Genomic DNA, 14,150 nt, shown 5'->3' with positions numbered 1-14,150 from the left:
GGGACATGGCAACTCTGGCTGTACATACAGACTGTGGGATGAGAGGCTGGAGAGCAGCTCTCTGGAGAAGGATCTGTGGATTCTGGTTGACGGCAAGTTGACCATGAGCCAACAGTGTGTCCTGGCAGCCAAGAGGGCAACTGTGTCCTGGGTGCATCCAGCACAGCATTGCCAGCCAGGCAGGGAGGTGACTGTCCCGCTCTGCTCTGCACTGGTGTGGCCTCACCTGGAGCACTGTGTGCAGGTCTGGGTGCCAAAGGATAAAAATGATATGAAGCTACTGGAGAGTGTCCAGAAGAGGGCTATGAAGTTGGTGAAGGATTTGGAGAGGAAGCTGTATGAGGAGCAGCTAAAGTCACTTGGTTTGTTCAGCCTGGAGAAGAGGAGACTGAGAGGAGACCTCATGGCAGATACAGCTTCCTGACAAGGGGAGGAGGAGGGGCAGGCACCAACTCTTCTCTCTGGTGACCAATGACAGAACCAGAGAGAATGGCAGGAAGATGTGCCAGGGGAGATTTAGGTTGGATATTAGGAAAAGGTTCTTCCCCCAGAGGGTATTGAAGCACTGGAACAGGCTCCCCAGGGAGGTGTCACAGCCCCAAGCCTGACAGTGTTCAAGAAGAGACTGGACAACACCCTCAGACACATGGTGTGAACTGTGGGGTTGTCACATGCAGGGACAGAAGTTGACTCCAGTGATTCTGTGGGTCTCTTCCAACTCAGGACATTCTATGATTGTTTTAAATAGGTACTATAGGTTTTGAAGGAGCAGTGCTACTGATGTGATAGTATATTACTCACTTTTCATTCATGTTTCTTGCCTCTCGGGTGTACGAAAGCACAAAGAACACTGAGTCTGGAGAATGGGGTACGTTTGATTGCTAATGGAATAAATATTAAAAAAATTTATTTATTGCCACTGGTGTAGCATCAGATCAGTGAAAGGAAGGGGAAAAAATGGTACATTGCAGTAAGACTGAAACCTTGCCTTTTTTCCAAAACGCTATAAATTTCGGGTTTTTTTAGCTCTGTCTGCACTGTAGGCTTCAGCAGTGGCTGTATGACTTCAAATTCTTCAAAAGCTCATTTTAAAATATAATAAATTATTTAAGCCACCTTCAAAATAATTTGCAATTCAGTGTGTTTTGGTCCTTCAGCAGCTTTGTGCTGCACTGTTCCCTCTAATGGGCAGCCTGGTGAATTCGAATCACATGAAAACCATCTTTAACTATATGGTGGAGTTAATTTTTGTCATGATTAGGGTACTGCGTGTGATCTGCCTTAATTACATCAGTATTTCTCAAAGTCAGATGCTAAAAATCTTCATTCTGAAATTTTGCCAGTGGGAGTCAATCACCTCTTTATGATGCGTGAAAACTGCACAGCTATACCAACCTTAATATCAGTTACAACAAACTATTTCAGTGAGCTTTGAAACCATTCCAGGCCTCATGTAGGTAGGAGGTTTGAGTAAGTAGTTGATGGTGAAATGGCTGGTCTGATTTTTCTTCTTTCATGTAACTTAATATCTGTAAGTTTTCTTCATTGCCAGCTGGTTTTATAAAAGGAGTTAATTAAACAAAACCTACTCTTGGAAGTAAGAAGGTTAAACAGGAGACCATTATGTGTGTATTCTTTTTATCTCTGATTTCCAGAACGTGGAAGAAGGAGGTGTGGCTCACCAAGCAGGTTTGAAAGCTGGAGACCTGATTACTCATATCAATGGAGAGCCAGTGCATGGTCTTGTTCATACAGAAGTCATTGAGCTGTTGTTAAAGGTAACTCTTGGACAACTGGGATACAAAAGGCCTTGCTATTTTCACTAAGGATTATGGGGTTATGTTTGTTTCCTTCAGAGATTAGTTGTCAGATTTTGTGGTTATTCAAGTGCAATATTGAAGCTATTGTTGCACACATCTGGAGAAAGGTCATTGACTTCATATATCCTGCTATGGTTTTCATTTCCCTGCAGTGAACTGGCACTGCTGCTGGGGTAGCTGAAGTACATTTGAGGCATTGACACAAAGACATGTCTCTGTCTCTCAAAATATTTGACATTTTCAAGCATTTTCAATTACCCCATCTTCATCGGGTAATTCAGGTCTTTAATGATGATGCTACTTCTCAATCAATGAAATCAATTAGGTAAAGTGGAAACAAAGAACAGGAAACGTTTTCTTGCCTGCTGTACAGGAACATGCCTTTCATAGTCTCAAGACCAAAAGAGTTTTGTCTTGTATATAGCCAGGCATGTCCCACAGAGCTGCTTTGCTTAATGAAGTTCTGATCCTGAAGTTGGACTTTTCTGAATAATCTACAACATTTTTCTCTTGTGGAGTTTTCTGAGGTCTATCCTGTTAGAAAACTATAATTTTTCCTTGAAAACAAACAAAAACCTCAACTTTTAAAGTGAACATTAATATTTTAGCTTTTCATAGTAGCTCATCATATTGCAGTTTTTATGTAATATTTTTTGCACAGACTAACGTCATTCAGAATTATTTTAGACAGCTGTATTTTTACTTCCTATATTATTAACAATTTATAATGTTACATGCAGAGCTTTACCTGTCAAAGGGAATAGTCAGTTATGAAAAGATTGGAAAGCAATAAAGTAATGAGGAAATATTTAGAGCAGAGGAAAGAAGCAAAATACACTTTTTCTTAAGCCTTTGTTTTCCTTTTCCGAAACCAGGAGGGATGTCCAGGTTTTACTGTTTTGCGAGGAAGGTGTAAGAAAATTCTTAAATCTTAGGCAGTTGAGTGTACAGTTATTTTCTGTCTCAGGTACAGAAAAAGAGAAACATGACAACCCTGCACACTAGTTACAAGAATAAACTCAAAATGAGAAATTGTTTATTTAAACATGCTGTATCATACATTAATTTGGGCTATGGGAATTCCTTTGAAAAGAAGTTCGCTGTAGTGGTATACAGCGCTGCGAAGAAGGTATTAATTTCTGAAACGTAAAATAGATATTTCCAGTTGGTTTTATTTATTGAGTCATCTGTTCATGAGAATTGTCCTAAAAAGCTGAAGTAAATTATATTTGTTACCTCTTTTGAACAAAATAAAAGAATTGTTTGGGACTGGTAATGAAGATTAAATTTTCTCCTCCATTTCACCATTATAACAGTTGGTACCCTGAGGCATGAATGGCCAGTGAAGGGATGACTGCACAGTGACAGCTGTTCTTTGTGGGAAAAGAAGATGATTTTGTAGAAGCTTCCAACTTGAAAACTACAGTTTTTGTCGGTCCTTGGACTCCTCCTGTCTAGCTACAATTATTGGAATTTCTCCTTGTCCCAAAGCTTAAATGGAGGAAGTCTAGGAGATCTGGCAGATTTTGGGAATTTTCCAGTCATCCTTTTCTCTGATATAAATTAGCCTGGCAGTGTCTCTGTAGGGTACACTGCTCTGCCAGCTCTTGCTCTGATGCTGGTTTCCTGTCTCAGTGCATTCACGTTTGTGGTGTAGCTTTGATTTAAGGCAAAGTCATCTAGCACTGTTCATGCCTAAAGGTTCTTCCTCCTTTTTGGCAGAGTGGTAACAAAGTCTCAGTAACGACAACTCCTTTTGAAAACACTTCGATCAAGACAGGACCTGCCAGGCGATACAGCTATAGGAGCCGAATGGTCAGGCGCAGTAAGAAAACCAAGAAGAAAGAGAGTTTAGAGAGGTAAGTAATCCTGTTCTTTAATGGCAAATATGTTTCTGGTTTTGTATATTTAACAATTAATTTAAAGTATGAAGTTAATGCAGTTCTGTCTCTTCTACATCTTTTTGTCTTCTTCAATGAGATCTTATAGTTGTAACACACCCTTCATCTCCTGTTTTGCCTAAACTAGTTTTGTTAAAATAACCCCTAAAAATTTTGCACAATGCACACATAGATATGGGGAAGAAAGTCAATGACTGAAGTTCAGTCTTAATTTGGTTTAAGTATATCTTTTTGTACTTGTTCAATTAAAGTTTCTAGTGTTAAGTTTGTATATTTTGTAAATACATTGCAAGTACTTTATAGATATTCCTACAGTTTTGGTGGGCTCTTAAACTAAAAAAAAAGAAGATTTATAATAAGGAGCTAACCATTCTCCTGATTTATGGTGAGTAAATTTTAGTACAGGTAGATCAGTTACCATATCTATCCCAGCTATTAGCACATTAGGATATTTTCTAAGCTTTACCCTCTGCAATGTGTTTTGTTTTCATGTAAACATAGATTTAATATTTGCTTTTCTGAGAGTAGTGTGAGAAGGAAGCAATGTCAGTTTGCAAGAATTTTGCCTGTGGTAATATCATCTTCTGTGCCTCTTCTGATCAATGCTGTTTTCTTCTCATGCTAGGAGAAGATCTTTCTTTAAAAAGCTGGCCAAGCAACCCTCTCCTCTTCTTCACACCAGCAGAAGTTTCTCCTGCCTGAACCGGTCACTTTCATCAGGGGAAAGCTTGCCTGGGTCTCCAACCCACAGCTTATCTCCTAGATCACCTACCCCAAGCTACCGTTCTACTCCTGATTTTCCATCTGGTGAGTGTGAAGGGAGTGGAGAGCAAGTGAAAACGACTTCAAGTATATTCTACTTTTTTTGAGCCCCTCAGATCTGTTTCACTCTGCTAAGAGTAGTCAGCTCTGACAAGCATAATCATTTGAACAGCTGCTTTCTATCTTCAAAAAAGGAAAAACATTCCTGATGCAAAATCTGAGGTGGTTCCATGATACAGAAATACCTAAAAGGGAGCTGTCTGCTAGGTTTGTCCCAAAGTTTAAATCCAAGTCCAGTGGCTATATTGAGTAACAAACAACCCAAGTTTGGAATAAAAAGTAGAATCTTGACTAGGAGAGGCTGATTGATAAAAGAATGAAACTGAGGAAAAAGGTGCTACATAACGGAACTAGCGTGGGCACTCATGAATGCAGATTTATTGCTGAAAAGATTGTTGGGATGCTGAAATAAGGCTCCTAAAAGTCTGCCCTTTTTCCTGTTCTACATCTGTTGTGATTTTAGTGTGTACTAAAAGTGACTGCTTTCGTACAAACCCTTGGCAAAGGTAAATTATTTGAAAAGCTTTGATCATTGCTTTGAAGTGGCAGAAAGCATTAACTATTCTATTTAAATCGAAGGAAGTGGTAACTTAAAATGGCATGAAAGAACGGAGGGGAAAAGGGAAAAACAGCAGTGTAGTTAGAATGATGAGGAGTTTACAGCTCAGTCACTCAATACCTTCCAAATTTTGGAACATTGTGGCAGTGGATGGCATGTAGACCTTTTGAACCAGTGAAAGTTTTGTGTCTCATGAGCATTTAGACAAGTTTAAAAAAATATTATCCATCTTATGTTTGTTTGGTTTCTTTGTTCTTTTTGCAGGTACTAACTCTTCTCAGAGTAGCTCCCCTAGTTCAAGTGCTCCAAATTCTCCAGCTGGTTCAGGACACATAAGACCCAGCACTCTCCATGGCTTGGGTCCAAAGCTTGGTGGGCAAAGATACAGATCAGGAAGACGCAAATCAGCTGGCAGCATTCCTCTCTCTCCTCTTGCACGGACACCTTCTCCAACACCCCAGCCAACATCCCCTCAGCGATCCCCATCACCATTGCTAGGACATTCGATTGGAAATACAAAAATAGCTCAGTCGTTTCCTAGCAAAATGCACTCCCCTCCAACTATTGTGAGGCATATTGTTAGGCCAAAGAGTGCAGAGCCACCAAGGTCTCCACTGTTAAAGAGAGTCCAATCTGAAGAGAAACTTGCACCATCTTATGGTGGTGATAAGAAACACTTATGTTCACGAAAACACAGTCTGGAAGTGACCCAGGAAGAAGTGAATAGAGAATTGTCCCAAAGGGAAGTGACTCTTCAGAGCTTGGAGGAGAATGTGTGTGACATGCCATCACTCACACGAGTCAGGCCGGCAGAGCAGGGCTGCTTGAAGCGACCCATCTCTCGAAAATTAGGTAGGCAAGAATCCATCGATGAGCTGGACAGAGAGAAGCTGAAGGTGAAGATAGTTATGAAAAAGCAAGATTTTGCTGAAAAAGCAAATGCTGCTATACATGAACCTAGCAGTGAACAAGAAAATCCTAATACCTTGAGACTGGAAGAAAGAGACAAAAAAGCATTCCAGAAGGTATTAGAAAGATCAAATACGTTTGAAACAAAAATTGTTGCTTTGGAGACCCAGTCAGCTGGTGGCATACTCAAAGACACCCTTCAAAAAAATGCAAACTTGAGATCAAATGATGGTGTTGGCCTAGATGCACAGATGTCGTGTCATGGGCATCCACCTAATGAACTCAGTCATATTTCTTATGACTTCAAAAGAATTTCCCCTCCATGTACACTGCAAGATGCGCTACCTCAGTCTTCTGACAGGATGCTAAATGGAAAGGGAGAAAACACAGACAAAAATGCACCAACAAAAGAATTTGTCAAATTTGAAAGATTAGATGGTAAACTTTCAAATATTGATTATTTTAGAAAGAAAATGTCAACTGAAGAAAAAGATGACAGTGTTTGTCCAGTGCTAAAGCCAAAATTGACATCAAATGTTCATGACTGTCTTCAGTTTAATACAGGCAGGCCCATAAACATACAGCAGGACTCCACTGCAGTTGCCGATGGCAGAGCGTTTATTGGCAGTGCACATGCTGCTCAGATCAGCTCAGTTTCTTTCGTTCCTCTCAAGACCTTGAATGGCCGCACAGACACAAGTATGGAAAAACCAACCCTTATCTCCACTGAGGCTCCCGTCAGAAAAAGTCCTTCAGAGTATAAACTTGATGGGAGGTCTGTTTCCTGTTTAAAGCCAATAGAAGGCACACTGGACATTGCCTTACTTTCTGGGCCACAAGCTTCGAAAACTGAACTGCCTTTGTGCATGCTGCCAGAAGGACAGAGCACCAGCAGTGATGGAGGATCACCTAAAACCCCAGCACCACAGGGGAGTGGTGGGAAGGCAGAACTGGCCTGTCAGAAGGAGCAGTTGTTAAACTATCCAAAATCTGGCAAAGTCAATGTATCAGAGCCTCAGGTTCTGCAAACAAGCAAGAGTTCTCCAAATCCACCAGTCACCCCTGTGGCTGCAGAAGTGGTGAAAGAGAAAAAGGTTTCAGGCCCAGCTACTAAAGGCAATATTTCTGTTACTGAAGGTGTTCAAAAGAAAGATACCTCCCCTTCAAAACAGAAGGACAGTTCAATGGAGATGAAGACTTGTGTTACTCAGAGTATTAAAGCTACTCAAACATATTTCAAACTTTCAGCTGTCCAAAGCACTCCTGAAAAAGCTGTGGGAAAAGAGAAGCAAATACAGAAGGAGTTGCCTGCCAAACAGCCAGTAGTCCAGAGAAGTTGCGAGCCTATCCCTGCAAAAGTGGAGGTGATCAGGGAGTCATCTCTTAAGGCATCTGTCTCGGATGTCCTGATAACAAGCTGCAAAAGCAATGAAAAAACCTGTGCTGATTTTGCCATTCCATCTCAGATGCAAGGAAAAATGCAGGCAGCTGGCCCCAAGGCACAACCTAGGGATGGCAGAGAGTCACTGAAACAGCTAGGCAAAGATGACAGCAGTGCTGCTAGTAGTTTTGTGGAAAGGGACATAGCCACACAGAAAGTCTTCAGTGAATCTAAGAAAGTTACCACAGAATCAAAGAGTGAAGCCCTTCCATCCAGACAGCCCATGCAAGCCTCAACAGATTGCAGTCCTAAAAATGAAAAGTCTGCACTGGTTTCCTCTGTGCAGAAGGACAATGCCAAAGATTTAGGAAAGAAAGTCGAGAAACAGTTCACTGACATAAAGCTTCAAACTACTGAGAAAGAGCAGACAAGCCAAGTTCCTCGGCAGCAGCTTCACACTTCAAGCTCCCCTGCTGTGAGAGACACTGTAAGCAGAAACTGTGCTGTAGATGTTCAAGAACATGTGAAGCCTACTGCTACCTGTGTGGAAAGCAGCAGTAATAAACACAGGCCTGTCTCTGAAATGAGTTCCTCTAAGTCTAAGTACTTAGATAAACAGACATTGTCACAGAAACCATGCACTCCAACCATAAAAGAAAAAGAAGCTATTATTCAGGCATCCACCAGCTCTCGGAAAGATGGGAAACCCACCAGTAAGAATGTGCTAGATCCCCTTTGTTCTGTGTCAGGCTCTTTGACAAAAATGAACGATGAACACATGCAGACTGAAAGGCCTGTGAGTTTGGAGCACAGCTCAGTAGTTACCATCCAAATGAGCAGCGTCACTCCTGACACCAAACCCAAGTGCTCTGCTGTCAGCCCAGTACCAGCAGGCCCAGAGAGTTCTATGCAGATGCAGAGGCAGGAACCAGCAGGCTTGGTGGAATCTCCTAATCAAAAACAACTTCACCTCAGTGAAAAACAAACTGTGTCTCCAAAGTTTTCCACTGTGAAAGACTCTCTCGTGCTGAGCAAACAGGCAGACAGAGGTCCTAGTAACCAGATGATCTCTGCAGACAAAAGACCTGAAGGAAAAATATGCACTGATGCACTTTATGTTCAGCTTGACAGTGGGAAAGTGGAGCCTACCCTTTGCCTGACAAACTGCGATGCCAGAGGGAAAGGAGCAGAAAAAGCCACCGCAAGTAGCAAAAGCTCTCAAGATTCAAAAGGGAAAGGACAAGTTAATCAAAAACAGCCAGAGGATGCAAACAAGCAGATTGCAATAAAACATTCGTCAGCTGCCAGCGGGCAGAGTTCCTGTCGTGTGGCTGCAACACCAGGAAAGCCACTGACTTATACAGCCAATTTATCTGAATGTAGACAAGAAGTATCTGTTTTGTCTTCAGCGAAGGGTGATGCATCTTCAACAAAGGTTAAAGCAGGCTCGCCTGAGCTTCCTGCGACATGCAAGGAGCTAAGTAAGAAAAGCACCACTTCCTCGGGGATCAGTAAGGCAGAAATTACTAAAAGTGTTTCACTGATGGCCTTGCACAGTGCTGCTGTTGTAGTAGAAACCCACCACTCTGCTTCAAACCTTGGAGGAAAACCTGGAAATCAAGAAAAGTCTTTTTGTGTTAACACTGTGGATGTAAAGGGAAAGGATGCCGTTCAGGCTCAGCAGTCTGCTTCAAGAAAACAGAATGTAGGTAAAGATTTACCCAGGTCAGCTACCACACCTGACCGCCCTAACGCACTTTCTAGTGACAAAGACGCGGCTAGGCAGCGGCGGGGAAAGGAAGCTTCACGGAGCAGTCCTCACAAAAAATCCTGTTAAGTGTGTAACACCTGGCAGGTGTGAATTCAAGACTAGCTGAAACAATGTCAATATACTGGACTACCTTTGAACCATCACTGTGTCGTGTCTTTGTGCAGCCAAGCTTTCATTCACTGAAGAAAGGGGATATGTAAAGAGAAGACTTTTTTTCAAAATGCCTTCCTAATTGTAACCGGTAAAACTGTTACCATATAGTATTTGTACAAGAATACCTTTACAGCTGAGAGCTGTTGAAGAAAAGATTTCCTTTGTAAATACCTAGTGGTGTGTTTGGGGTTTGAATGTAGCATATATACTTTGCTGCTGATTGCGTTGTTTACTCTCCCCTTTTTTAAGACAGTTGCTTTGCCACTTATTTGCCATACTCAAAATTTGAAACAATTACTAGAACTCAGACCTGGCATGGACATGCACAAGCATTGGTCTGACTGGAAAATAAAAACAGGCCACATTTTTACTTACTAAAAATCCTAGTTGGAGGTTAAAAAAATACTAGTAAAGAATAAATATGGTGACTTATTGTAAGTTTTTACATATATTTTTAATAATCCAGTTTTGATAGTGCTGTACCTGGCTGACTGCTTCACCAGATCTGACACCAGACCTAACTGCATCTCCCTACCACAGAAAGCCTGTCTCTTAGTGTAGGTGTCTGTAAAGCTACAAGAGGATCACTTGGTTACCAGTGCGTCCCAGCAGGAGTTGTGTTCTGTGGTGAAGCGGTGGTTCTTGTCTGCTGGGAGTGTGTTCTGTGTCCTTCACCTCAGACAAGGCTGATTCTCTGAAGCACATGCCGTGTGCTCAGGTTTTGCTGCAGTCCTCTCTTGAGTTCCTTGAGCTTTTTAAATTCGGGCCCTTGCAGTGTGAGGCACAAGTATAAGCACATGACTTGCAGCACTAGTATGTTCATCCCTGTTTTTTATTACATTGAGAGAATACATATTATCATGGCATACAAGTCTGCATAATTAGCTTCATACAGCCGTAGTTTTATTTTCTGACAAGTAAGGTAAAAAGGAAAAAAGCGGTTTCAGTGTCATATCTTCAAAACGTTCAGGACATCTGATACATAGCTGGGGCCTTATGTTGTAGACTTAACTTGCTGTTTTTAGCAAGTACTTCCAGGTTCCGTGTTAATTTCTAAATGCATTGAGTAGCTCCATACATTTCATAACAATCTTTTTATTTGTATGCAAAAAAAAGTTAATACTGTAATTATAAAAGAAGCATTTTGTAACAAAGGAACTTGTTGGAGCTATTTGGTGCTAGAATGTTACTGTCTTTTTACTTTTGCTAAGCCTTATTTAAATTTTGTATACTGTGGAACGTGTAGACTTCGATCATTTTAGTGTGGAGGTATTTAGTTTGTTGTGAAGGATGAAAGGTAGAATTTGAAACATGTACAGAAGCACTACAAAATAACCTTGCAGACACGTGTTTTTTTAATGATGGGGATCAATAGAACGCTAGTTTTGCTTATTTCTGTTATATGTACACACAGTAGAGCTAGGCCCTTACCTGTTTCATCAGGGCTTACAGGTTGTCTTTCTGTCATGAAAGCTAGAACATAGTTCATAAAAGCACAGTGTAATCTTGACTTGGAGATTTATATGACAACTGACAGTGTGCAGAATTCGTTTCCCTCTGGTGAAAACTTTATTATACTCATTAGTTGAGTTGGATTACAGCAAACCTGTCATGGAAAGATAATATCACAAATAAGTCTTTCTGATTTTTTTTCTCGTGGCGATTAAACATTCATCCCGCCTTTGATGCATTCACAGAGGGGCTAGTGAGCAACGGATAATAATTTTTGTGCAGTTTTAAAGATAAAATGGTCTCAACATTTACAGTTCATCTGTGCTTTGGCAGTTACTACAAATGAACGCTAATGCACTTCAAAATAACATTTCTGTCTGGGAGGTATTTCCTAGTTTACAGTCTTCTGCATTTTTTCAGCTCTCCTGTTGTTTCCTTTAAAGCACATCTAGTTATTTGTTTACAGTATAACTTCATGTATATTTTGTATAGTTCATTATCACTTCTGACAACTAAGTTCTTTGCATTTTGGAAGTGTAACAGTGCTTAAGCTTGTGTTTGTGTAGTACCTGTTTGTTGGTGTTTACCTGATCAGTGAGCTGTTAGAGATCCTCCTGCTTGTGTTCTACTTGGTCAGTCTTTATGTGATTGTAGATCTGATGTGTTCTTTTGTAGACTTCCTGCTGTAGATTCCTCAGCTTACAAAAAAAACAAAATTAAAAAAATCGTTAGGGTCTGTGCAATAAAGTGTTTGCAGTCTTATTTTCTCTGAGAAACTCCTTATGGATGTCATAATTGTTGTATATTGAACACGATTATTTATACTTATGCAGTTGCATAACGTTGAAATAAAAATTGAGCATGAAACACTGTTGTGTTAACATTTTTCCTTGAACTGCTTTCACTGCTGTACCTTGGGGCACATCTCTGCTCTGCTCCGAGGTGGGCAGGTTGTTCTTTTTCTCTGTGGCCAAATCAGTGCACCCCTTACATGGTGGCTGAAGATTGTGCGTCAGGAAGTGCAGTGGAGTTTGGGGTCAGGGAGGTGAGCACAGCAGATATCTGGTCCCAGGCAGTGGCTGGAACTGCTGCTCTGCTGTTGGATAGGTAGGCATGGAGTGATGACGGATGACAGATCCTGACTGGTGGCTCACGATGGCAATAGATTGTAACGTGACATTTAAAGCTTTCCTCCAAACCTTGTCATCATTCATTAAAGTAGGTCAGTTATGGTTTTTAATACCTTCTCAAAATACCCAAACTTTGTGTTCCGTTTTTTTTTATTCACGCTAAATTATTAGCCTTAAAAATTTTTGCAACATGTATAAGTGCCATATTTTCATCAGTTTTGAAATCTCTTGCCCTTGAATATAATTGAATATCTCTTTCATCTTTCTTTTTCTTATAATAGAAGATAAAATAGATGCACTGAACCAGACAGGGGAGATGGACCAGTGCACCCTGGGATCCAGTGACCTCTTTGAAGAAAAGTCCTTTAGGCACAAGAAGCAACAGGGCAGGATTATTTGCTCCCCTGATTTTCATCTTTCCACTTCTAGACAAGCAGCATCTATTAAAATGCACGTGTTTTTCATGTTCGAATGCCAGTAGCTCTGCACAGCTGGTTGGCATGTGCCAGGAGCTGTTTGCCCAGCAGGGACGGTTATTTTTGTTCATGTTTTGTTATAGCATTGTTTTCTTTGCGGTTTTCTTCTATACAAAACCCAGGTGCGGTGGTGTTACAGCATTGTTTCTACTGCTTTGCTCTCTGTTTGAAACCAATGGGTGAGGGGAAGCTGTGGGTCACCCCCAGCCTTTCCAACTTGCCACAACCCAGCAGTAGGCAGTCAGTCTGCAAAGTGGGTGCACTGGCAAAAAATGCTTACAAGATGCCTCATCAACATCAGGATATATTTTTTAAGTCAACAGATTTAGAAAATGGCCTCTTCAACCATCCTGTTCAGAGTAAAATCCTCTTTCAAAAATAGACTTGCGTCTTACTGGTATTGTTAGGGAAGAAGAGCTTGGCTCTGAGTTTTGTTTTGTCCAGTTGGAATAAAGATTATTACCAGTGTCTGAAATGAGATTTGTGAGCTAAGATCTGCTTGAGTTCCTTCTCTGTGTAAATATTGATAAAAAATACAATTTTTCATTTTTGTGTTGTGCCATGACTTAAGTGACATCTGTAGCCCAGGAGCCAGGATGGTGGTGGGCTCAGTCCTGTTAGGCACCATTCATCTCAGGTGCTGTCCCTTGTTCTCTCTGTGCACCGGCTCTCCAGCTGCATTTGAAAGAAATAAAAGACCAACCTGGAAACCAGGGACTGCATTCAGATCAGAGCTTGATTGGGCAAACAAATTCTACAAAGGAAAATATATCTATCCATATATATTCTTGCTTGTAATTCCATAAAGCGTAATTTTTGCACTTCAACAAGTTTCTATGTATAATGAATAATATTAACATATAATCTGGACATTTTCATGTATTATAACCATATATAAATTTTCCTTCAGAATAATCAGTGCCTGTATTTAGGATTCGTGTATCCTGAAACACACAGTGTGTGCTGTTCAGCAGCGTTTTTTACATCATTTCCTATAAATCGTGTTTTGGAGGGAAATAAAGCAGAGATGATACTGTAAAGTAAATCACAGAGAAAATAAAAAGGCCAACAGATGAAGATTTTGTCATCAAAACCAAGTTGTGTAGAGGGAAAAGGATGGGTCACAGGAAAGTCTGTCTATGATATGTGTAAATATGTATTGCACAGGAACATATTCATTATTTCACCTTATCAGCCATCTTTGATTCTACATGTGTCTACACCACAACACTGGGTAGCATTTCAGAAACTGGTGATGTTTAAATCCTTTGTTCTCTCCCAACAAAAAGACGTTTAAAAAGCATCAGCCCAACGTGCAGTTTTCCCCTCAAGTGGCTGATGCTGGCAGCCTGTGCAGCTTTGGTGTTCTGCAGCTTCAATGAGGCCAGCAGGGGGTTTCTGTGTGGAGTGTGTTGGCAGCTGCAGAAGCAGGGAGTGTGGAGAGTTGTGAGCAGAGACAATGTCCTGGTACCCAAAATCTGGGAGTGTTCAATATGCAGATGTAGAAGAAACATCAGACATCTCTCCCTACCTGCCCTTTGGCAGCTCGCAGCTACAAAGGCAGGAGAAGCTGTGAGGTAAGGCAGGTGGTACACACAATCTGAAGGCATTTGAATCAAGAATCCAAGTTGTGTTAGTCTGATGGTAACAGACGGTAAAAGGGCTTTTCAAATAAGACAGGTATTCCTTACCTGGGATTCTTGTCAGCAGTGTCTTCAGAAATGAGCAAAAACTTTCTAGTCCAGCAGGCATCTTTGAAATATTAGCTAGTCAGAA

At 41.0% G+C, this 14,150-nt stretch overlaps 1 protein-coding gene across 24 annotated transcripts in view; it reads left to right on the top strand.

Annotated features, from left to right (window-relative positions):
• The window catches only part of MAST4 (microtubule associated serine/threonine kinase family member 4), a 308,536-nt gene extending 296,901 nt beyond the window's left edge, over positions 1-11,635 (top strand). For all 24 annotated transcript variants that reach the window (XM_065047432.1, XM_065047429.1, XM_065047428.1 and 21 more), the window contains 4 exons: positions 1,656-1,778; positions 3,543-3,679; positions 4,347-4,528; positions 5,367-11,635. In XM_065047432.1, coding sequence (XP_064903504.1) covers positions 1,656-1,778; positions 3,543-3,679; positions 4,347-4,528; positions 5,367-9,229 — 4,305 coding nt within the window. In that variant the 3' untranslated portion in view covers positions 9,230-11,635. The remainder of the gene's footprint in view (positions 1-1,655; positions 1,779-3,542; positions 3,680-4,346; positions 4,529-5,366) is intronic.
• The last annotated feature ends 2,515 nt before the right edge of the window (positions 11,636-14,150 follow it).

The sequence above is a fragment of the Columba livia genome, chromosome Z (genome assembly GCF_036013475.1).
Source record: "Columba livia isolate bColLiv1 breed racing homer chromosome Z, bColLiv1.pat.W.v2, whole genome shotgun sequence".
In the NCBI taxonomy this organism is placed as follows: Eukaryota; Metazoa; Chordata; class Aves; order Columbiformes; family Columbidae; genus Columba; species Columba livia.
Note: the sequence above shows the minus strand (reverse complement) of the source record. Positions and strands in the feature narration are given on the sequence as shown.